The 26,345-nt window shown below is 38.4% G+C and overlaps 1 protein-coding gene across 3 annotated transcripts in view; it reads right to left on the reverse strand.

Annotated features, from left to right (window-relative positions):
* Positions 1 to 23,717, reverse strand: part of CTTNBP2 (cortactin binding protein 2) — a 106,129-nt gene extending 82,412 nt beyond the window's left edge. For 2 of the 3 annotated variants that reach the window (XM_026713155.2, XM_087934013.1), the window contains exons 1-2: positions 23,405 to 23,717; positions 13,798 to 13,905 (exon numbers count right to left, since the gene is read on the reverse strand). In XM_026713155.2, the coding sequence (XP_026568940.2) occupies positions 13,798 to 13,905; positions 23,405 to 23,467 (171 nt within the window). In that variant the 5' untranslated portion in view covers positions 23,468 to 23,717. The remainder of the gene's footprint in view (positions 1 to 13,797; positions 13,906 to 23,404) is intronic. The other variant, XR_015743739.1, reaches the window with a different exon arrangement.
* Between the last annotated feature and the right edge of the window lie 2,628 nt (positions 23,718 to 26,345).

The following is a 26,345-nucleotide window of genomic DNA, read 5'->3' on the forward strand; positions in this document are numbered from 1 at the left end:
TAATGTTGTCACATATTTCTGAGCTTTCATGGCTAGGCATACAGCTTGGCTTTAGAGGCGGAAACCTATCTCTGGTATTCAGTTACGGGGCTCTCTTCTGAGCAAAAATCTGGCGTTGATCGTAAGATCCAAGTTCCATTATGGTTCTTCCTTGAGCAAATTCTGAAACAAAATAATTCTCTTTAACCTCAAGGAGTTAACTGAGAAATGGAGCAGAGAAGGGGGCATATTTTATCACTGGCATGTTGTTGGATGTGTGCATAATGTTCACCATCACAGTTGCAGCCATGTTGTGAGAGCTACCGTTACATCTCTCAAAATTCCAGTACTGTATGCTCATCACTAAAAAAATGTTGGGGCTCCTATTTCACTGATAACTGATATAGTGGCTGCAGGGGAGGAGAAGGAAACACAACCCTGGGAGAGACGGGGGGGGCAGGCTATGTTTGCTAAACCATATTCCAGCATAGTATGTAATTAGGATCATTGGATTTGGTGTTATGTTGATTCAGCAAAATTTACATCTAAACCTTGGCAGGGTTATTACACACACACACACACACACATGGTATTCAGCTTTGTTCGGGTATTTTCCCACGTCATTATAGTTGTGCTTTTAAAGCTGTAGCAACGTTTCGGCAGAATCTCATCTGCCATCATCAGGCTTCTGTATTGTGTTCGTCTGTGAGTCAGGCTTTCACAGCGGTTTCAGTTTTAAATTTGGGGCTAGCCTACTGCTGTGCCAGAATGTTTTTTTCTTCATCCTGATTGGTTGGGAGTCTTGGTCTGTGTCTATTGGTCTTGGAGTTTGCTGTGTTCTGCTTGATTGGTGTTTCTAATATCTTTTGTCTGTTTTGTAGTGTTTTTTTTGTCTTGATTGGCTGGCAACATTGTGTTTCCTGTATTAGAGGCTTTTAGTGTGGCTTGGCTCCGAGTAAACGGACAGCTATCATTTATTAGGAAGCCAGGTTTCATCTGGGTGCCTGGTTGGGGTGTGTTTGAGCTGGAGGTATGGGGGGGGGTCTGTTTGTGCCCACGTGTTTGGCTGGCTTGTGGTGTGGAGATTTTTTTGTTTGAGAGTGTAGGTTTCCAGATAATTGACAGATAATTGGATAGGGATAACCCTATCCTCTAATAATTTAATGCATAAAAAATTAAAACACTCCAATCAGTGATGGGATTCAAAAAATTTTTTACTACTGGTTCTGTGGGCTTGGCTTGTTTGGTGGGTGTGGCTTGGTGGTCATGTGACTGGGTGGATGTGGCCAATTCGGCAAGGTGGTGCAGCACTTTGCTGAGATGACGTTGAGTTGGCCATGCCCTCTCAGTCACATGACCAATGCTGCAGAGCCAGGGTGATTTCCTACATACCTTCCCCCCTCCTCCGCCCTTGGGCTGACAAAAAAAAAGCCCAAGTAAAGACCGCGACTCCCTGACGAGTCTGCCTGCTGAATGGGTTTGTTTTGGGGTGATTTTTGTTTTGTTTTTTTTCAGAAGCCCCTCGGAGATAAGTTTGCACCGCCAAATCTTACTGTACCTCTTTGTTGCGGCGCTCGCTGCCTGTTGCTGCTGTGGGTGCTGCTGTGGGTGTCTGGCTGACCAAGTAAAGAATCGCACTGGCTCAGGGTGACTGTGAGGAGCAAGAGGGGAAGCCAAGGTGCTCACCCCATAGCAGCCAACTTTGCTCTCTCTGGCTCCGATTAGGTGCTCCCGGTGTGCACAAGGAGCTCAAAGGGAGAGCATACTCCCTCCCACAGCATGCTTTCTTCCTTCTCCCGGTGGACCTGCCTGTTCCAGCCAGCCCGGCCCAGTCAGCCAGCAGGTCACTACATGTCCTGGGGCTTCTCGCCCCCCTTGTCACGAGATGCCCTCAGCTTCTGTGTGCTTTTTTCAGTGCTGCTGAGTCCAGCAGCCACACCGAAAGAAGCACATCCTGTTCTATGTGCCAGGCCCGGCACGTCGGAGCAGCCGGCACATAGAACAGGGCGATGCCAGACCATTGGAGACGTGGAGCGGAGGCGTAGATCAGAAATTTTCACTGCAAGAAGCCTGCAACTGCTGCATGTTCTCCAGCCCCGCCGAAAAAAGCACAACATGCGCCAGCCCATTGGAGAAGTGGAGCGGCAGCTACAGGGTTCTCACACTGAAAAAGGGGTGGCTGGAGGCGACTCTTTTTGGGTCTCCAGCCGCCTCTTTCACGGCGCAAGAAGCCTCCCCCAACTGGTTGGCTGCTGTCCTCCTCCTCCGCCTGTTTGTTCTGTATGGCTGAGGAGGAGGAAGAGAGCAGCCAGCTGGTTAGGGGAGGCTTCTTGCACTGCAAAAGAGGCAGCTGGACACCGAAAAAGAGTTGGCTCCAGCTGCCCCTTTTTCAGCGCAAGAACTGGACTCCAGCCGTACCAAAAAAGCGTGCAGCAGCTGCAGGCATTTTGCGACAAGGGGGGCAAGAAGCCCCAGGACATCTGTCCACCCACCTGCCGACTGACCGGGCCAGGCCAGGCTGGAAGAGGCACATCCTCCGGGAGAAGGAAGAAAACATGCTCTGGGAGGGCGGGCAGGAGGGCGGATGTCCCGGGGCTGCTGCACATGCTTACTGCATGTGCAGCGCTGTGGTCACCACATGGTAGGGAAAGCTAGGAGAGGGACCGGGGCAAGTGAGCAGGTCGGGGGTGTGGCCAGCCAGGGGTCACTACCAGTTCAGCGACCCATGCCAAATCACCATTACCGGTTCATCCGAACCAGTGCAAACCAGTTGAATACCACCTCTGACTCCAATTTAATACAATAAAACCATATTCTCAAACGAATAATGCACCATCAACAAACATTAGCCTTTCATGGGAAATCAAATGGTATTCTAAATCATTATGTGTTCACCTGCCTTCTGAAAAAAAAAAGGGGGGGGCCAGCATTAATAAGCCTAAGGGAATTCTCGAATAACTGGAACAAAAACATTTTTCTTAATTTTTTATGCAGTCATGAAATGATTACTCCTGACTATGGTAGGAACAGACAAATTATTTAATACTACATTTTAAAAACAAATATTTTTCTTCATTTTTTATGTGGTCAAGAAATGCACATATTAAAAATAAAAAACACATTCTGGACATCTGCAAACAAAAATGACTCATAATTGGAAAAACAGTATCTAAAAAGCATATAATAAATTGTTCATCAAAACACATATAAATATGTATTTAACAACTACATATTTAACCCAATAACAAGGATGAAATAGGGGGAAACGCTTCCAAAAATCCAGAGATGAAAGCACAATTCTTCTTCCTGATCCCAATAGTAATACTCCAATCCATTTTTATTGAATTGCTATTTAGTTTCTTCCAAAGCCTTCAAAGATACTGGCTCTAGCCCAAGTATAATGTACATAATACTTCTATAGAATATCAAGATCAAAAGCAATAATATTGCTATTTATTTTATAGAAAGCCCCTTTACTCTTTATTCTTAACATTAAAAGAGGCAGGATAGAATATTTCCCCAAAGGAGAAATAGAGAAAACACGTTCTTAAAGGCAGAAAGCAGCCTCAGTCTTTCTTAATATCCTCCTCCAGAGATGGATATTTTGTGCCCATAAAGACTGGGTGAATCTATTCATAAACAGAACCCCTTCAGCTGATGGTATGAAGAAGGACAGGACATGACCTTTAGGACATAATAGGATTAACCCATCACCATTGAAACAGTAAAAGACACAAAGCTCACTATATTGCACAACCAACCTCCTGGAGCAGGGATGTCAAACGCACGGCCTGCAGGCTGGATGTGTCATGCACTGGCTACGCCCATCCCCATTTTAATGAAGGGGGAAAAGTTGTGATATGTGACATGACGATAACGTGACAATGTGAGTTTGACATCCCTGCCCTGGAGCATCTCAAACACATAAACCCCGCCCCCCGAACCTATAAAGATCCATCCACACATTCAGCCATTTTGTCAGCCACCACAGAAACATGCTTCTGTCACTGAAGTTTCTAGCATCCAAATAATTCCTTTTCAATCAGCCTCCACTGATTCTTCTTCCCACAATTTCAAAAACTAAACTAGTACATTTAAAAATAATACTAGATTCCTAAAGAAAAATCATTCCAATATTTAACTTTTAAAGATTTTGTTCATAATTTTGCAGTGCAACTGTATATTGTAAAGGTTTTCCGTGCTTTAATTTTCCGATTCAATGCATATGGTCTTTCACATCTAACATATTAACAATGAAGTTGACTCTAATTATAAGTCTGGTTCAAATCATACATTTAGCTATGAAGAATAAGGATAGGATTTTCCACTTTTTATATAAATGCAAGGATCAAGCATTGCATATCAATAGTATGAGTAGGTTCCCTATGTTGAGTTACTTGTAAAAATAATAAAGGTGGAATACAAACAAACAAATAAATAAATAATTTTCTCCAAAAGATTTTCCAGATGAAAAAGCTAGCTTTTCCTCATAAAACAAAATCTTCAAATTTCCAAGCAATTTAATAAATGCAGTTTCAGCTAACACATGCATCCGCATGCACCTGCACATGTACATATGTATGTTATTGCAGGCATCCCCAACCCTCAGTCTGTGAGCTGGTACAGACTCTACGGCCTATAAGGAACCAGGCCACACACGTGAGCAAAGCTTCATCTGTGTATGCATGGGATACCATCATCCCCTGCTGATGGTGGTCCATGGAAAAATTGTTTTTCCTGAAACCGGTCCCTGGTATCAAAAAGGTCAGAGGCCACTGTGTTAGTGGATGTATCTTTAATCTGCTGAGTAAAGTTGCCTGCATTCTAATTTTACTATACTTAGTTAACAGTGTTCTTCATATCCATAATTGTTTTCTTAAGAACCAAATCATCAACAAATGCAGTCTCAGTAAGGAGGAAGAATGAATGGATTTTAAAGCAACCTACACATCTCTCTAGCTTTTCACAAAAGAAGTGATGCATATTACAAAGTGTGATTATAACTTTGGCTTCAACATTGAAAATATTTTCACACACAAGCTCATAATGGTGAATGAAATTATAGAAATTATTCTCTTTGAATTTTGTTTCAAATATCAGAAGCCATTTCTGGAACTCTAAGATCTTAACCCTCTGGATCAATTTCTTCTACATTCTGTTGAATTTCATTCCCTCTTCTTTCTACTCAGTCAGCCCTTTGATCTTTTATCTCTCTTGGCAAAATGCCTTTTTAAGTATTTTGAAATAGCAGAACATAGTAAAGTCAACCTGGACTTCCAACTGAAAAAAATTATCATTCTAAATAATGAGCTGGGAAATTATCTGAACAGCATTTTTCACACTTAGCAGCCATGTTCACAGAAGTTGTGGTTAAATCAAATAAGTAAAAGGAGAGTGATTCTCTGGAGAGAAAAGAAAAGAAATGAACAGTGTATTTTTTAGATTATTTCCCAATTTACACATCAGAATTTGCACATAACCTATAAAGTCGAAGACTTTAGCATTTTTACTTTGCTATTAGTATTAGGCAAAGTTCTGGAGAATACCTATGCTGCAGTCAATCAAATTACACTCAATTTTCCCAGAAAAAAGTTCCATAATCATCTCTGTGGATTGTGCATTTCATTTCAGGATTAGGGTCAAAAGTATTTGAAACTCCTTGCAATGTGGTGTTGATATTAGATTCTGTTTTATATCAGAAGACAGTCTCTGAATATAAGTAGACTTGGTCATAATGTCTTAAGATATTATGTAAAGAAAGACCACATTAAATTAACATAACAAAAAAAAAAAAAGAAAATTGCTAAATATTCTTGTACCATCACCAAGCAGTGAATTGGTAGTCATAAAACATTTTTCTTGTCTAATGGTGTAAGATAAAATCTAAACATAATGTAAGCTGGTTTATAAAGCATGGAATGTACTATCTACAGAAAACCACGTATACTGTATACACAATGCATCTTATCTGTCTAACTATTTACAAAGTCGGCATTACTATTACTGTTAATCTTCTCATCACTCCTTATTACCCGTCCCCTCCCACTTGTGACTGTATGACTGTAACTTTGTTGCTTGTATCCTAACGATTTTTATTGACTGTTTCCTAGAATGATTTGATTGCTTATTGGTAATCTATGACAGTATTAAATTTTGTACCTGATGATTCTTGACTCTTGACGAATGTATCTTTTCTTTTATGTACACTGAGAGCATTTGCACCAAGACAAATTCCTTGTGTGTCCAATCACACTTGGTCAATAAAGAATTCTATTCTATTCTAACTATTATATAGTATATGCAATATTGTTTCCATTTACTTATTCTTAGAAGTTATTATACACATGCTGCTTCATTAGAGAAACATTACCATTTATGAAACACAGTGTATTTTGTGTGGGCTATGTTAATCGTCAAGCCTGACACAGAAACAGCAGTTAAAACTAAACATTTTCTGACAAGTTGTTTGTGTTTTATAGGCTTCAGTGTCAATCACAAACCATTTTAGAGGGTTCTATATTTTTAAATACTAATATTTTCATTGTTCAGTTGATGGCATTAATATTCCTATTAATTTTAACAAGCAGAGGAAGATTTGAAAACACTCATTTACACAAAGAATGTTATAATGTGGTGATGCATCTCCATGTACATCTACATAAGCATTGCAATACTTCCTAAGTCATAGCGTTGCTTGAATATTGTTTTTAATGCATCTCTATCTGGGCCATTAATTGATGAACGTGGCTAAAATTGAATGGCAGACACTACATTGGATCAAGCTAAGAGAACAACGCTGATATTTTTGGCCAGCTGAAGAATTGTAAAAAGATAAAAGAAATTAGAAGTGAAAATGCAACAATCTTATCTAAGCTGAGATGTCAAAAGAAAGTTAACCAGTTGATGACTTAATTACTCAAACCTTATTTAGCTGTTAGGCATGCTACTGACAATTATGGATACTGCCGGCAACTTAATTACCAAGTAACCTGCTGTTATGTGAGCTACACAGGCTCCCAGTTTCTTTTCGTGTGCCGTACAAGGTGCTGCTTATCACCTTTAAAATCCTGCATAGAATGGGTCAAGGCAATTTGCAGGACTACCGATCCTTGAGGAGACCTTCCCATTCTACCAGGTCAGACAGGGTGGATGTTCTGTCTTTTGACGGCTGACTGAATATAGAGACAGAACAGACGAACTCTACAAAGGCTTCCATACAAAGTTTCTTTATTGGATCACAAGGCATTCTCAGACCAGTAAAGAAGAGTCAGAAAGCAAGTGTCAGGAGGACCAACAAGAAGATCAGCAACAGGGAATACAGGAAATGGACCAAGAAGAGAGAGGCAAAGAAAAGAGAGAATACCCAAGGAGAGAAGGACTAAGAGTAAGACCCAGAGAGAAGCAAGAACAAACAGAAGATTTAGGTAGACTCAGAATTAACAATGGAAGAAGAGATTAAATTACCCTCAATAAACATCAATGGGTTAAACTCCCAGATCAAAAGGAAACAAATATTAACCAAACTAACTAAACAAAACGTTGATATTATATGCCTACAGGAGGTACATATCAAAAACAGCATAAAAAATATCTAGAATATCCCAAGTTGGGTGTATTATTTACAGCACTGGCGGATCAAAAGAAAAGTGGGGTAGCAATTTACGTAAAAAAGGGATAAATGCAAAAAAAAAAAAATCTATGCAGATGAACAAGGCAGAATTTTAATGATACAAAGTAATTTACATCAAAAACAAATACTATTAGTGGGGATATATGCCCCTAATGATAACCAGAAGTTTTATAAAGGATTGTATGATAAAATAATTAGTGTAGGTGAAAAAAATATTTGCTTGTTTAAAAAAGACTATATTAGTATGGAAGGGACAGGAAGAAAAAAAAGAGAATTTTACCAATTTTTTTTTTTTGATTTTAACACATGAGACCAATTTGGAACATGTATGGAGAAAGAGGAATCCAAATGAGACGAAATATACATTTTATTTGAGTCCACAAAAATCATGGTCCAGAATCGATATGGTATGGGTTAACGGGGCAATTGAGAAAGACATTAGTGAAGTAGAGATAATGCCTAATAAATGGGCTGGCCATAGCCCGGTTAAAATTACATGGAAAGGACAGTAAAAGGAAAAGGAGATGGATATTAAATTCACAAATAACAAAGGAAAAAGAATATATCTCAAGAATGAAAAATGAGTTAGAAACATTCTTTAAGGTTAATTTAAAGCCAACATACTAGTTTACAAAATTTATGGGACACTACAACAGCCTTCGTGAGAGGCATATCAATAGCCTATATAGCTAAATAAAATAAAGAAAAATGGAAGAAACAGAACGAATTACAAGAAAGGATTAAAAAATTTGAATATGAGACCCAAAGAATATGGAAGTTAAGAAAGAAATAGGGATGATTAGACAAGAACTAAATTTGATAGATATTGAGGAAAATGCACGTAACTTAAAAACTCTTAAACATAATTTTTTTGAATCAGCAAATAAACCAGGAAGGTGGTTGTCCCATAAATTAAAAATAGAGAAAGAGAAAAGACTAATTCAGCAACTCAAGGATGAGTATATTATCAGTTGGAGGAGAAAAAGAGAATTGCGTAAAGGTATTTTGGCGAGCTTTATAAGCAAGAAGATGTTAGGGAAGAAAACATTAGATACTACTTGGAGGGAAACGGTCTGAGTCCAATCTCAGAAGAAAAAAGAGAAGTACTTCATAAAGAAATAACATTAACAGAGTTACAAAAGGTGATACCAAAACAAAAAAAATAATAAAACACTCGGCCCGGATGGTCTACCAGGCGAACTATATAAAAATTTATCTGAAATATTTGAACCAATATTACTAGAACTATATAATGAGGCATTAACGCAAGCTAGACTTCCGAGGTCCTGGTCCGAGGCATACATCTCCTTACTTGCAAAAGATGGCACTGATCAACAATTAATTGTGAACTAAAGGCCAATCTCGTTACTAAATACGGATTATAAGATATTTATGACAATATTAGCAGAAAGAATGAAACCAATTTTAAGTGAACTTATACACACAGACCAGAATGGTTTCCTGCCAAATAGACAAATTAAAAACAATATTAGGACAGTACTAAATTCGACTGAATTCTATGAAGCTCATCCAGAAAAACAGGCAGCTTTAATTTGTTTAGATGCACAAAAAGCATTTGACAATCTTAATTGGAAATTCATGCTATATCAAATTAAAAAGCTGAATTTTGGCACTAATATAGAAAAAACACTACAAGAAATATACTCAAATCAAAAAGCAAGTGTATTATTAAATAGAGACCGTACTGAAGATTTTGAAATTGCAAAAGGAGTGAGACAAGGGTGTCCTTTATCGCCTCTGTTATTTATCTTGTCTTTAGAAGTGTTGCCTGCTGCAACCAGACAAAACCCAGAGATTTATGGAATTAAGATTAGAAATGAGGAATATAAAGTTCAGGCATTTGCTGATGATTTGATATTTGTAGTGGAAGATCCACGAATTTGGGACCAATATTGTTGCAACAAATAGAAAAATTTGGGGAAGTAGTAGGATTTAAAATAAATAAAAATAAAACTAAGATGATAGTCAAAAACTGTACAACAAAGCAGAAAGTAGAATTAGAAAATACAATAGGACTGCAAATAGTAAAAAAGGTGGAAATACCTGGCAATTTGGATATCACCCAGATGTTCATAATTAAAAGAGGACAATTATGTCAAACTGATTAAGCAAATAAGAAAAGAATTGGAATTATGGGCCAAATTGAAACTGTCTATATTAGGAAGAATAGTAACGTTGAAAATGAATACCTTACCAAAATTAATATATCTATTCCAAATGATTCCAATTAAATTAGGGAAATCTTTTTTTATAGAACTAAATAAAATGACATCCAAGTTTGTCTGGTTGGGCAAGCAGCCATGTATTAAAATGAAACTATTACAAGATAATAGGAGCAGAGGCGGTCTAGCACTACCAGAATGGGAACTTTATTATCAGGCAGCGGTGTTGAGTTGGATTAAGGATTGGATTAAATTAAGAGACAAGAGAATCTTAACATTAGAAGGACATGACCTCTTGGTAGGTTGGCATGCATTTTTGAGGGAAAATAAAAGTAATATACATACCTATTTCAATCAACACCTAATAAGAGATTCATTGATTACAATTTGGAAAAAAAATCAAAGGTAAACACTATACAGAAATCCCATGATGGCTGTCAACCATGGAAGCCATAATACATCCAAATAGATTAGACCTACGGAAAATGGTAAGCTATGAAGAATTATTAGATAGACAAGGAAAAGGAAAATCAAACCAAGAACTGAAAGAAAACGGAATTATAATAGATTGGTGGCCATATTTGCAAATTCAAAATAAATATAAAAAAGACTCAAAAGATTTTGGATTTGACAAAGGGCAGAACCAGATAAAATATTAATGGGACCAGAACAAAAATTTATAACTAAAATATATAAATATTTATTAGATTTTAAAACGGAAGAGGAAATAGTCAAAAGTACAATGATTGCATGGGCACAGAATTTTGGATACACTATAGAATTAGAGGAATGGGAAAAAATATGGAATAAAAATTATAAATTAACAGTCTCTGCCGCATACAAAGAAAACATATATAAAATGTTTTATAGATGGTATTTAGCCCAACAAGATTGGAAAAAATCTACTCCAATATGAGTCCTAAATTTTGGAAGTGCAAGAAAGTTGATGGTACATTTTATCACATGCGGTGGATGTGCCCCGAGGCCAGGACATACTGGATCCAAATTAAAAATTGGTTAAAAGAGATTACTGGCTATCAGATTGAGGTCAGATCGGAATCCTTCCTATTAGGAATTATTAAAGAAAGACGACCAAAAGAAGTAAAATACCTAGTGTTACATATTATAACAGCTGCCAGAGTAGCTTTTGCGCAGGTATGGAAAACACCAAATACCCCTAATGAAGAACTAATAATACACAAAGTAACAGAAAGTGCTGAGATGAAAATGCTAACAATGAAATTGAAAGAAAAAGACGACTCTGAATTCTTTAAAATTTGGAACAATTGGTATAAATTAATTGAAACAACCCTTAAGAAAGTAAAATAAAATTTTGCAAACTATATAAAGATATAAGAATAGTAATTATAGCTAAAGATATTATTTAATAGTAGATAAATGTAATATAATGTATTATGATATTTAAATCATAATCTTGTATAGATGCCAAGAACGTTGTTGATACCATGATGTTTTGCGATGTTAAAAAAAAAAAGAAAATTAATAAAAATTATTCTTTTAAAAAAAGAATGATACACCAATTCTATATGTATGTGAGAAGAAAATTGTTTAGATGTCACACTGGGTAGTTTGATATCTCCCTTTCAAGACCCTTGTATTAACATGATACAAACATGGGAGAAACTTCACTTAGAACCAATTATAACTCACAACCCATGGGTACTTGAACTAAAACATTGTCTCCCCAAAGTGCAAATTTCCCCTGAATCTTACTTCATTGCAGAACATAGCTAAGGAAGCAGGTTCCACACAATTTGTGTGAAATTTCTTCCATTTGTTTTTCTGCCAAGAATTGGAGTGTAAAATATTGGGGACTGAGATAGGAAAACTCCAGCTCTCTTTCAATATCGAGTTCATTGAGGTCTCTGAAGCTTTTTCGTTTCTTTTTCCCAAATGGTTTGCATGACAAGCTATTGGTTTCTCTGATAAACCATAAAGGGCCTCTTCCATCTGTTCCTTGTTTGTGTCTAGAGATAGCCCTCCCCTGTCTCCTCAACACAATCTCCTACGTTTAACAATATAAAATTAAACCTTCATGAAAAGGAAATTCACGTGAGTAAACTTTGCAGTTGTTTTTACAGAAAATGATAGAAGTAACTGTTTAAGAAATTCCTTGTTAAATTCTATGTTAATTCGGGAAGAAATCTCATATATCCCATGGGACTTATCTCAAATATAGTATATAACTCCAAAACAATTAAAACCATTTATACCAGTAAATTCAGAATGACATATAACTGCCACATCCAATTATCTCATTTTGAGGTCTGAAATTATTGTCATATATGATTCTTCTCACTGGCAGATAACTTACTGACAAAAGCATTCATTTATTTCCTAAATTGACTGTGATGTTTGTGTTGCCTGCTTTGTTGCACAAAATTAAATATAAAAAACCCTGTAAAAACTCACAACAGAACAGAATCAGATAATGTCAGTGAATACCTCTGTTAAGTAAGAATGCTTCCTACGCAAAAGTATTCAGGCTGTGGGAGAATGTTTTTTTTTACAGAAAATTTCAATCTGACAGGGATTGTAATTTAGAAGAAGTTTATTTTGATCCTAAAATAATGCCCAAATAAATAATAAATAATTTATTATAAAAGAATAAATAATTAAAAAAAATAATGCCTAATAAATAATACTTGAAAATAAGTATCATTATTTTACCTTTCCTAAGTATGGAAAAGTGAAATAATGATAATTGAAGCGGAGAATTCAGAGATCACAGTGGATATGAAAAGGCGTTAGAGGCAAATGAATAAGTCACTTAAAACTTAAATTAGAGTAATCTTTTCGAGGGCTTAATAGTATCTTCTTATGCAAAAGCATCTATGGGACATATTCCATTTCATGCAAAAGGAGACGCAAAAATGATGGACTGCAAGAATGGAAAGAAAATGCCCCTTCAGTTCTGCTCAGAAAATCCACATTACACAAGATTCTCACTATTTATTTAGTAGTTTCTATCACAGTCCAGAAGAGAGACCCAGTCTGGGGAAATAGTTATGGCGCTAGGCTAGAAACCAGGAGTCCAAATTACAATTTAAGTCCAAACTCAGCTGGGTGACATGGGCTAGTGAGAGTCTTTCAGCTCTAGGAAGCAGGCAAAGGCAAGCCACTTCTGAAATCTTGCCCCAAAATTTGAAGAGTCTAGTCCAGGCAATTGCCAGGAATCGTCAAATAATAAAACAGAGAATAAAAAATAAAAATAATAAAATATAATAACATAAAGTAATAAAATAAATCACAGCCCGGACTTGTTAATCAAGATGGAACAATCACGTATAGACAGGTAGAAACAGCTTAACTCTCAGTAGTCGGAATCCTTTTGCTGAGAATTTTAGTTGTTGTTCTAGTAGTAGCCGGAGTAGACTCTACTCTTTGTCCCTCTATGGAGTATATATAGTTTCTATTCATTCATTTAAAAAGAAATTTCCCCCTCCCCAGTCCCCAAAATCATCTGGTTGTGATCGAATGCCTATAGACTTAGGAAATACAGAAAAGGCACCAATGCAATTCGGGTGAGAAACAAAGCCATTACAGAAGAGGTTCCGGAGTCCAGAGGAAGTGAGGTGAAGAGAAGATGGGTCTGAGAAAGATTTTAGCTATATACAAAAATTATTTGGGTAGTAATTTGCACGATTTTAGTAAATTAGCTTACACGATTGCTCAAGAAATCCAATTGGTACTTGAAGTTATGAGCCACAAAGGGCTTGACCGTAGTGAAACTTGCCCAGTATTTTTTGTATTGATTATCAGTGTATTGTTTAATCAGACATTGCAGGATAATCTTTTGAAAGATCCTGCTCCAACACTATACCAACAATCCTGAAGCCTGAACAGAAATTCCAGAGTTCATCAAGTAGCATCCATTCTGATACTGAAATTTAATTATTCATCTATAATTACTAAAATCATTACACCTCTGCGATATTTTTGTTCTAGACTGAAAAATGTATCTATAATAAATCAATGACATACCCTCAAAGCTTCAATCACAAGATCTCGTGCTTCCAACTCCCCTTCTAAAATACTCAGAAGCATCCTCAATTCTGATTTGCTGAGACTGTCCACATCGAATTCTCTTTTCTGCAAAATAAAAGTAAATAAATGAGGCTCTATGAAAATGTTCCATCTAATAAAATTACTCCTGCAACAAGGTTCATTTATAAGTAAGGAAGAAAAAAACAAATGTTTTCCACCAGAATCAAGCATATGCACTACAGCAAGCAAGAAACTGAACAATTCCAAAGTGAAACTGCAACGATGCACCAGGGATTCAAGTTTAAGATAGTTAGCCAGGGACTGGTTTGCTGTAAAATTTTGGTAGTTCACATTTTAAAGCTGCCTACAAGCATATTTATCAAGAACATCCTATGAGCGGTCAATTTTGCTTTTTGCCTAACTTTTGAGGGGATACAACTACATCCGAATCACATTTAAAAAGACTATTTTAACAGATTCTGAATTTCAAAAGTAAAATAAAACGTCTGATACTGTTATTATGTCTACTTTATTAGAAAAAAAAAATCTTTGTAAGCACATTGTTAAAGAAAGTATGAAAATACAGTAATATCTTGGTTAGGATTAGCAATATATACCATGCCAATATCAGGCAAATTGTACTGTAATTATATCCAGAAGTTATATTGCAAACACTATTCTAGGTTTTAATGTATTTTTAAATATGAAGGCTTGATAGATCTTTTGTTCCAAAGGATCATATATCTGTTGGCAAAAAAAAATAAAAATAAAAAAATTGGAAAAACCATATAATAGATATTTGCAACCTTAGAAAGTTTAAACCCTTGCAAATATATACATTTACTGTTCAACTAGAAAAAATTAGTGTGAGTAGACATTTTCATTAAGTTTCTTTCCTTCAATTATAATCTACTAAAATATAATTTTGCAATTTTTGATTGGACTTATTTATAATTTGATTTGTATAGCCACCTATCTCACATATGCAATCTCATGAATCATGCAATTTTTTTAAAAATCCATCCATCTATTCACATATGCTCATATTTCTTTACAGAAATACAGACACACACACACACATATATGAAGGAAGTTTAAATTTCTAAGTAAAATATTATAATGTGTCCGCTTTTTTGTAAAGAAATATGAGCATATGTGAGAAAACTGCATACAAAATATGGTCTCATAATGGGTAGCCACAAGTAAGTATTACTGGCCTTATTTCTATAACAGTTTCTTAACCTTTGCAACTTTAAGATACATGGACTTCAACTCCCAGAATCCCCAATCAACGTGGTTGGCTGGGCAATCAACATGGTTAGGTAATTCTAGGGTGTCAAACTTTGTGGCCCACGGGTCAGATGCGTCACGTGCCGGCCCTGCCCCCATCCAGTTTAGCAAAGGGGGGGAAAGTCCTGATATATCACGTGACGCCACCATGACGACACGAGTTTGACACCCTTGTTTTAGAAGTTGAAATCCACATATCTTAAAATTACTAAGGTCGGGAAACACAGGACCCAGTCAAAGTCTCTTACTAGTAATTTTGGCAGCACATTTACCATAACTGGGTCAAACATCACAATTTCTGAAATTACCGGATCACCATCCACTTTTTCTAGGAAGTATCCGAATCCCACAAACTTCTACAAGATTTCATGGCATTATCAGCCCCTTCCCACCTGATCATGCAGAAAGTGTCGGGGTAGAGGCGGGGAGAAAACTAACAATTTACAGGGTAAAGATGGCAATTATTTAAAAATATCACGACCACCCAAGATTATTAAGTAATCCATTCAATCTTTGTGAATTTGGGAAGACTAGAAGGAAACCCAGTGCGTAATCACTTGAAGGGGGGCATAACATCTCTGCACAGTAATGAGCCATTAGCTTAGAAATGTTATTCCTATGTAAAAGGAAGATTGTTTTAGTTGTGTGGGAGTTGGTGATGAAATAATTGAAAACAGATCCTTCAAAATATATAATGCTTCAGAAAAATGGACTACAAACCTCCTAAAATTCTGAAAGGAAAATAAAGGCATTCACATGATTTGCAAACATTTTAAAACTTTCATTTGAAAAAGTATATAGCTACACTTGGATCTTTTAACTTCTATTTTCACTGGAACCTATATGAAATGAAACATTTTAACTCAGTTGAAACATTTACCAAATGGAAAAGTTGTTGGATACAACAACCAACAAAAGTTGTTGGTTAAAATGAAACATTTTAACTCAATTGAAACATTTACCAAATGGAAAAGTTGTTGGATAATTTAAAGCTGATATGCACTAGAAATGTAGATCAAGTTATTTCATAATTTGCAACAATAAAATTTCACAAGCTTTTTGACTCCAAGGACTAAGTTAATGCCTAGAAACCTAAATGTACTTACTCAGAAGTAAATTTTGTTGACTGACAGAACAAAGCTACCCAGAATTTTACTGCATTAGCAATTCAAATGATCAGACTTGCAATCCACATCTGGAGGGCCCTAGGTTGCCTTATTCAGAGCCAAGGCAGCTGTATCAACAAATGCACAGGTTCTCTGGCCTTCTCCTTTGCAGGGACACATATTTTCTCTTCTTGTCTTTCAGCACACCTTAACATTTTTCCCCCTTTCATGTTAGCTTTTATGTCATTTGTGGCCCTGCAGCTACTATAATACTGAAGATATTTCAGCCTTTGATAAAAATATATTATATAGGGCTATTGTGTAATATTTTCTGTACTATTACAGAACAGTTTTAGTTGTTACATCATTTTATGTGATACAGTATATTCAATTCGGAGAAGCAATCAATATTTGTGTGTGTGTGTGTGTGTGTGTGTGTGTATTACTCCTGTGACTCCACTGCCAAACCTTACAGACACACCAATGCATCAGCAATTTATGACAATATATCTGCACTCACCTGACAATTAAGTCCTGCCCATGTTATTGACATTGGACAGGGGTTATAACTGAGATGGCATACTATGATAATCTTTGATAATCTCTCACTCAGAAGTTTATTCATGTTTGCTCAGTAGCAACTTTACTTCAAGGAGTTTATTCCAATCATGCATGTATATGGATGGTGACATGAGTTCTCTTTACATAGCAATCCAGAGTTTACTAGTGTAGAGGGGTCTGGATCAACTCCTTTAATATGCTACATTAATGACGGGCCATTGAAATCGCCCAACAAGCCATTTAATGGGCAAAGACCTGCCCATGGAAGGAACAAGACTTATAGACTAAATTGGGCTAGAGACAACGCAGCGGAGTCCTATCCTTTGCTCCCCTACTATTATTTGGAGTAGATCAAATCTTCAGTCCTTCCTTGTTACCTGATCAAACAATAGTACCAGTTGTAAGAAACAAAAGTAAACAGATAAAGTTCGTGACAAGAAAAGTAGGTGCATTTATAATAGCTTTTATTTCCTATGGGAAGGTCTCTTTCTGCTCTTAAACATCATTAAAAACTCACTTGTGCTGGAAAAAAAAATCAAAATATATTTGCAGTAAGCACTCAGCCAATGTAACACAAGGATAACATCTGTGCCAGAATGAGCCTGCCTAGAAACTCCTAAGTATATTAAAAATTTAGTACAGCAAATAAGAAATCTGAGAACCCTGTATATAAATCTAGTAGGGTTTAGAAGAAAAATGGGATTAAAATTCTCAGTTAGACATTTTTAAACTTCTGCTGGTTCTATTTACATTGATAAACCATAGCATAAATAATATTAAACAGGTACATTCTCAAGGTCACTGAACATTTGAGATTGGCTGTTAGCAGTTTTGTGCTATCTTGTTATATTCACAATAAAGTAGAAAAGGGGAATTTCTTTCCTGCACAACAGTCCTTTTTAAGAACATCAAACAAGATACTGTGCACTCAGTCAAATCACAGGTCTGTCAAATTCAGTATTTCAGTAGATGCTGATGTTTCCCATCTGTGGTTTGTGATAGCTGAACCCAGGTATATGCATATCTATACACGTACAACTATTAGCTACAGACCCAAATGCATTTCAGTGCATTCAGTGCAATAACAGCGGCAGTCAACAATTTACTTAGGAAACAAGTACTTATGGTTTATATGCAAGAGCGTGTTTGCTTGTGATGTATGTAAAAAATCAGATCTGAGTTGCAAAAAACCTAGAAGACCACCAGATGGCTGGCTGATAGCCCATATCTATGGATAGTTATTTACAAGTATTAAAATAAATTATAAATGGGATATATAACCCATAACTCTCATACCAAATCTTGCCAATGCAATTCTGTTCAGTGCAAGCTTACAAACTACATATAAAGTCCTTATTACTAGCTGACATAATTAGGTGTTTCAAAGCAAGAGTAAAATCAAAATAGCACATCTGCTTTTCCATGGTGAACATTATAATGAATGCAAAATAGATGTCAGCTACATTCTAAGTCTGCACAATGCTTCAAATACACTGTAATATGCTACCAAAGTGTCAAGGCCACCTTTCATAAAACCAAGATGTATTATATACAAAGTCTGTAACTGTACACCTAATATAAATGTGTGATGGCAGGAATGGAGGATGCAGTAAGATCACAATATTTTTGTTATTTTATTTTTAAAAGAATTAAAAGTCTTGCTTTCTTCTGAAGTACATTGACTACCCTCTACTGGTTCCTAGGTGGCCCATTATAAGGGATTGTATGCCTATTATTGCAAGATTCACATGTGCAACCAATTGTGTTAAATAAACCATGAAATCCCTAGTGAAGCAAAGTGTACAAGTATCGTGAAAAAAGGCTTGTTCACCACATTTTTTACAAAGGGCAACTGCAAAATATGGCTATATAAAGTATATATTCTCAGTTCAATATCCCTGTAGTAATGTTTTTCAACTTTGGCAATCTCAAATGCTATGGTCTTCAATTCCCAGAATTCTCCAGCTTCCATGCTGGTTGGGGAATTCTGGGAGTTGAAGTCATCAACTTATCTTGGTGCCAAGGTTGAGAAACATTGCCTTAAAAACTTGATCTCTGCTCCTTGTGAAGCAAGAATTTGCTGAAAATTGCTGCCATCATATGTGATGTTGCCCCTAAAACTAGTTTCAAAGGGATTTAGGCCAATTATTCAGGAAGGAAAATAACTGATTCTAATCTACATGGCTATGTGGCACACTGTCTGAATCACAGGCAAAATAAAATATTATTAGTGAATGTCAGTCAGAGTACTGTCATTTTCTTGCTAATTCTTATAAGTCTCTAAAGGCATGGGACTGACCATCAGGAGAGACAGCATATAGGACAGAAGTCCCATTCTCATGTTTTTACAGTAAAACCCCTCCATATTCTGGGATTCTAGAATATGTCTAGAATTTACTGCAATACAATCAAATGCACAAGAAGGTACCACATGTGAGTCTGTAAAATACAAGTCCCCAAGAGAAGATTTGAAAAAAAAATGCAGTTCACAGATCTGTACATCTCTAAAAAATCCAGAAGCACCTGCATTAACTTAATAGTGAATTAATTTACTGTAAACTAATTACCATCAATTGACAATGCATATGACTATGGAAAGCAGAAGTTCTATTATGCAATGTAATGATTGAAACAATCCTTGCGTTATAGCTTACAAGTAGCGTCAGGCAAATTATTATATTCTTAATATAAAATAGAAACCAAGAACAACAAGCTTCTTGAAAAATCTGTAGCATATAGTACCATCACTACATATGTATAGTTGCATGAATGTTGTTTGAAACAAATTTCACATGGAGCAAATGGAATTAACACAAGTCAAGAACCTTCCTATGCAATGGAGCAATAATTAGCATTGCTGTTACTCGGGAAATGTGACTTCATGAATCATGTGAAGGTAATCCTATCAGCGCCAGACGGCATAGCCGAGGACCAACAGATGCTCTCGATGCTGAAACCTCTGAAACATCAAAGGTTGCTCACCTCATGTAAAAATCAGAATATGTTTGGTAGGAAATCCAGTTACTACTGTATCTCCTTATGGTCTGGTCTGCTGCAGATTTTCTAATGTCTTGTAAAAAGGCATCGAGGAAATGAAATGGGAAATGGGATGTAAACCTGTGCCTTTCTGAATGTCATGGGGACATCAACCTTTTAGGACTGTTTCTCGAGATGCTTCTCTGAGAAGGTGTCTTAGAGCTTCCTGTAGGTGTGAATCGTGCCTTCGTGTTTTTCCCTTGTCAGTATTACCATGGCAACAAAGCAGATACTAAGGTTTGCAACCCCCTTCTCCCACCCCAACTAAGCTTTGCTTAGTTCAGGAAAACATAGATTGAGAAGAATTTTGGCTTCATTCCCAAATATTTCTATTAAAAAGCTTTCCTCTTCACTCCTCTCCCAGTCATACATTTCCTGCTGACATTCAAAGGCAGAGTTATTTTTCATAATATTCTCTACATTTTTTTTTCCAGCAAAAGCCTGCCAACATTGTTGCTAAAACTTACTGGGTTCTGTTTTGTTTTTCCTTTAATAGTATGTTCTGAAGCAGTAGTTAGAATAAAAGATTGAGGGCTGACAAATTCAAAATGGCAATCTTATCCCAAAACTTTATAACAAAAGAAGGCTGCTGTCCAACAATTGCTGTTCCCTGTTTAGAACGTGATATTGCTAAATTTGGGGGTCTGTAAAAAAGCAAGCCAAATTTCAGTTCTATTGAAAGGCCAATGGTGGAAGGATAACTGCTCAATCGCACATTAATTTGAGACCTAGCCAACAATGCAAAATCTACCTATTAATAAAGAAATGAGCTTTTCTTCATCATAAAGCACCAGTAACTATTCCATTCTTACGCACATTTAATGAGATACAAGTTCCACTCATAGCAAGGAGGCTTAGCCCAAGGTGTGTGCCCCTCACCCACCCAACAAGTTTTTTAAAATGTCATTTTGGCTGGAGCTGGATCTCTTTTTACGTTAATTTAAATGCACTAGTTATAAGAATGAAAAGTCTTCCTTCATCAACCTTAAAGCAGCAACCTTTTAGTAGGGGGACTGCTTATAAATAGCCTTCCAGGCATGGGATCTAATGACAAATTCCCCATTCTTTGGCTCCAGGGGATGGTAAGCTTTTCCAGAACAGATCAGAAGGCTTGTACTGGGAAGGTGGGGGGGGGTTGCAGGGGCAGAAAAATTCCCTTGTACAAGTAGAAATCCATTTCCATATCTTGACTTCCTGCATATAAAGTATGTTTCTACTTTCATAGGGTGTTGCAAATGCCCTCGACATATATGTTTAATTCATTCTGCAACACGGAAAAGGACCTTAGTTTAATTATAGAACATTTTGATCCCAAGTTCAATTACCAGAATTTCCATAAAAGGGGGGCTGGGGGGGGGGGAGATAGTTCTATGTGAAACCTCATCCTGCAGCCAAAAAGCAGTGATCAATTAGGTGGACTGGACTAGACGGGTCATGGATTTGAACGGCATTTTTCTCTTTTCCTAAATACAGTACTTGAATATTTATTTGATGAAGCTCGCCTTGTTTTAGGTAGGAACCATCAGTTCATCTAGGTAATACTCTATGGCCATCCCAGAATCTATTCAGCAGATCACCATGATTTCAAGTCGTGTAAATGATTGCAATCGAAATACGGGTGTTGTAAAACTAAATAAATACGGCGAATTATATTAAGAAACTGGGATTTCTTTTACATCATCCCCAGAAATTATTTTTTCCAAACAATCAGCACTGTGGATTCCACAGTCCAATTTCGTTTCTCAAATTCATGTCTTTAGCATGAATGATTATACACACAGCCCGGTGTTCCTGTTTGTTTTGCGCAGGAAATACTGGTTGTGACCTACTTTTCTTTTTGACCGTTTTTTTTTTATCCTCTCAATCATTGCCCTAGAGATTTTGTCTAAAGGTCAAGTTCTATAAAACCATCTTCTCATCAGATTTCCTCAACTTTCACCCCCTTCTCCCCCAAATGTCTTGAGCTACAAGAGCAAGATTTCCAGACCACACAGGAATCGGAGAATCTGCTCTCCAACACGATCTGAAGAGAACCAGACTGTGAAAGGCTGCTCTAAAGTTTTTTTTGTTTTGCTTTAATTACTGCAAAGAGAAGAATTTACTGGAGCAAATGCCATAATAATCCCAAAGAACAACCTTAATGGGTGGGATAAATCTCAACTTTCTGCTAATTTCCCTCAAAGAGCGCTAGGGAGAAATATCCTTTCCCAACTCCTGGACAAGCAACACATGCTGCTCAGCTGACAAGAGGTCTTTGATTTACAGCTTTCAGGGGAATATAATCAAAGCATGGATTTTTCTCTCTCTCTCTCTCTCTCTCTCTCTCTCTCTGCAGTTCCACAGAATCACCACCAAGATTAAATCAGCTAAACAAGTGAACTAGAAAATCGGGCGGAAGAATTATAGAATTATTGAGGGCATGCCTATAACATTGGGGGGTGGGTGAGTGGGAGAAAAAGGGGGTATTGGATGGGAAAGGCTGCCAAGTTGGAATTGGGTCTGATGAAGTGAACAAAGCCTCGAATGGCTTGTATATTTGTATATTTCGGGGGGGATTTCGAAAAAGCTCGTGAGAGAAAGCCTGGAGCCAAAGCGATGAAAACAAGAGACCCAATTCCAGCTCTTCCCCTTTGCAATGGGCGCCTGACGTTATAGAAATAAGGGCATCCCGAGCAAGTCAATGCCTCTCCAGTTAAGCGGCCTCTTTCTTCCTATTCAGCATAATATCCTTCTTTCCAACCTGGAGACACCCCCTCAATTCGAAAAAGCGTAGGAATTCAAAACGCTCGCGCAATATATATATATATATATTTTTTGGCCCGGGTTTGATGGGGAAACGGAAGCGACCAACCCTTAGAAAGAAAGCGGGGCTGCGGCTAGCTCGAGACCTTCCCCCCCTCCCCATAACCCTCATCCGCCCCGGGCGGGCCCGGCAGGTTGTGGGGCATCCCACGGCCCCGTCCCAACTAGAAAGTACCGAAGGTCGAGCCGCCGGCCGACCTTACTAGAGAGAGAGCAAGCGGAGAAACAATGAGGGGGAGAAGAACCAGGCCCGGCTCTAACACCGTCACCGCCTCTTCCTCCCTCTGGGGAGACCCTCGCCGGCCGCCCTTAGGTCGAAAGGCGCCCCAAGCAGGGTCACGAGGGAGGGTCGTCCGGCCCTCCCCGGCTCTTCCCCTCAAGCGGACTATCTACCGCAGCGCCCCGGGGTCGGCTCTGAGCAGGGTCCCGCGCCCATCCCCTCTATCCCTGCGACTGAGGAACCCCCCCCACACCCCGGTCAGCGTTCTCCACACGGATCTCTCCCCCCGCCCCGCCGCCTCAGGGGACGGAGCAAGCTAAGCCGGTCGGCGCTGTCTTCTCCCTCAGCCCCTCCTGGGCCCCGCGCGCGCCTTTCCTGGCGCTCTCTCTCTCTCTCCCCCCAGGCTTGGGCGCCAAGACTCCGGACGCCGCCTCCCCCGTCTCTTTTTTTTCCAAAGCCTGCCCTTGCCCTCGGCCGACCGGGGGCGGTTTGGGGGCAGAAAAAGGACGCGGGGCTCGCCTTCCCGCCAGCGCCTCGCGCGCGAGCGAGCTTCTTCTCCTTCATCACCATCATCTTCTTCTTCGCTTACCGCCGCCGTGGGTTCCTCACGACCGTTGGAGCCGGGCTCCCCTCTCGTTCCCTCCGTCGCCATTTTCCCACTGGCAAAAGAAGGGAGCCCCCGAGTTACGGGCAAGAGGAAAACGGCGCCGAAGCGAGCGAGCGAGCGAACGGCGGGCGCCCCCTCAGCAGCAGCAGCAGCAGCAACGGCGCCCTCCGCCGCCGCCGCCGCCGCCGCTTAACTCCTTCGGCCCCAGCCGCGGAGCGCGCCTCCCTCCGGGCCCCGAGATACCGAGCTTGCAAGCCCGGGAGGTGGAGCCGTTGAGGTGTTATTATTTTCCCGTCCCTGATGATGGGTTTTTTTTTTTTTTGTTTTTTGTTTTGGCACTCCTGCTTTCATTTGCAAAATGCCCTCTTGGATTGTCCGATAATTATTATCCCCGCGTCGGATGTTGTGGGCTTGTGTTTGAAAAAAAAGCAGCTACAAAACGGGAGGCTGCGGGGGCTTGGCGGGGTGAAGTCGTGCAACCACAAAGCTGACATCGTAACGCTTTGCCAGTCGGTGTCCCGGTGCATCCCATTCAGAAGCGCTGGGTGCCAACGGTTGCTCTCCTGAGGATGCGTGTATACAGCCCATCATAAACCGAGGGACTCGTTTCTCTCACCCCTCTTTGCTTCCCTTTCCTTAGCCGGTGAACCACCATTAGACCCGCCAGCCAACCCAGTAGAAACCATTTGGGTAAATGGTGCCTGAGCTCTAGGTTACTTCTTGAGCGATATTTCCCTTCCTACACCCCCCATTTCGTTGTAGTTCAGACTTAAAAACATTTTAGAAATAAGGTCATGGAAATCAGAAACATCACTTTTACTTAGCCTTTCCCTTCTCCCTTCTCTTTCCTTCCCTTTTTACAGACAACAAATGTAGGCGTTCAGAGCCCTCCATTTTCTGTTTGAAACATAATAGTCCCACGATTATACTCTTTTCAGCCTCACGCTAAACAAGGATGGATCATAGTGTTAAACCTTAGTAAATCATCTGGTTAAGCCATTGAGAGCTCTGGTGTTTCTGTTGTAGACCACTCCTTATATTTACCAGTTGCTGGTTGTCCGAAGGGGCTTTTCCAAAAAAACCAAACCGGATGAGTGTTTATAGCATGGAACTCTTTACATGGAGCTAGTGTGGAAATGCTTGAGGAATAGAAAGAAAACATTTATGCTAGAAAAAGTATAGCTCTCTCCCCGGTACAAATCAGCACCCAGTGTCACTGTCCAACTCTTCAGAGTGATGGTAGATAACACTGACCAGGGACTAAAGGGGTCATGTTGACAGAACTCTGAAACATCCAGAAAAGTGTCTCTGATCCCATGCAAGATTGAACATTCGACTTTGCCTCCAACAGAAGACATTGTATATACTTTGTAAATCTTCTTAGATACTGGATAGATGCAGAAAGGGCAGGGGAAGACACTATTTTATTGAAGCCTGTCTTGGGTTGAGGATGAGTTGCAGGCCAAGTCATGAAGGTGTGAGAGACAGAAGATGTTCACAGGACATATTTGTACCACGTTAAGGTATAGGAAGGAAAGGCACTTAATATCCAATGACATTGACGTTAAGGTATAGGAAGGAAAGGCACTTAATATCCAATGACATATTGCCTCTCTAAGGGTTTCCAGCAGCTAGATATACAAACTGATACACAAGGATTTAGTGATCCAGTCTGGCATTTTCTTTTCTGGGAGTTTCTTTTCTTTTTCAAGGTGATAAAGACATATTTTTTTCTATATGCTTGAATCAAATTGGTTGGCCCTCAAGAATCTTAGCATCCAAAGTGCCAAGATATGTAAAGAAGATTGTAATGAAACAACTAATTTTGGAAATAATATGAGGAAGTTTGCTAACTCTCCAACCCACAGGGCTGGTCCAGAGAATTTTGCTGCTTGAGGCCAAGATAGTGGATTCTCAAGAAAATAAAAGTTTGACACTTGTGTTCAGAAAACACTAAAAGAAACAGGCAGTGCCATGGAAAATCAATGCAACCAACTTAGTGGTATTGTCACTAAACTTATTTACGCAACCATAAGTTCTACTTGTTTCTTCACTGCCACTGAATTGGAGCTGGCGTGAACAGCGTAGTAATATAAACAATTCACTTGGTTGTTAATAATAAACTGGGACTTAGTTAGGAATTAATGTGTCCGTTTATATAGAAAAATTCAATAAAGGCAAGAAGCACAAAGGTTGTTAAATCACTTGGCAAAATCACCACACAAACCAGAAAATTCACGTACAGTGGAAAGTCCTGATTTTAGAATTATTGGCTTTTCCTTGGATAGTTTGAAATTTGGGCAATGCTTTTCTACATCGTTCAGGTCCAAGATTCAATTCCAATCTAGATGTGATACTGAAATACATTAAATTTAACTATGCCTTACAAAGAATAGTGTCTTTGTGAATATTTCATTGTATGTCACAGACTACCCAAATGTATCAGAATAAAAATAATAATATCAAATATAGGACAATTTTAGTCAGTGAATGGAAGGACCAACTAAGATAACAGTAAAAGAAGGTAAAAGCAATCAATATAGTCTATGCAATACTCTGCTTGATAAAGTATAATCCAAGCCCGATCTAAAATGAATTTCCCATTAGACAAGAATGAATTCTGCAGGTTGCAAATGCAAAATTAACCGCAGTGTGTGTCATCTTAGGATCTCTGTCTGCCAGAAGGAGAACCTGATAAAAATCATTTGGTAGTCTCGAGAGTGGTCTGATAGGGAATATTAAGAGCTCACTCTCCTTATCTCTGTAGAAGATACAACAGTGTAATATATGAGTCAATAATTTGATGATCACAGTCTGACAGGCACTTACCCTTTTTGCAGAAGGATTTTTCTGAAACCTGGCTTCTAGTATAGTTGATAGGAAAGGGTTCTTTGCTTTCTAAGGACTGGACATATCACAGCAC

The sequence above is a fragment of the Pseudonaja textilis genome, chromosome 5, assembly GCF_049901715.1.
Source record: "Pseudonaja textilis isolate UNSWEBS1 chromosome 5, rPseTex1.2, whole genome shotgun sequence".
In the NCBI taxonomy this organism is placed as follows: domain Eukaryota; kingdom Metazoa; phylum Chordata; class Lepidosauria; order Squamata; family Elapidae; genus Pseudonaja; species Pseudonaja textilis.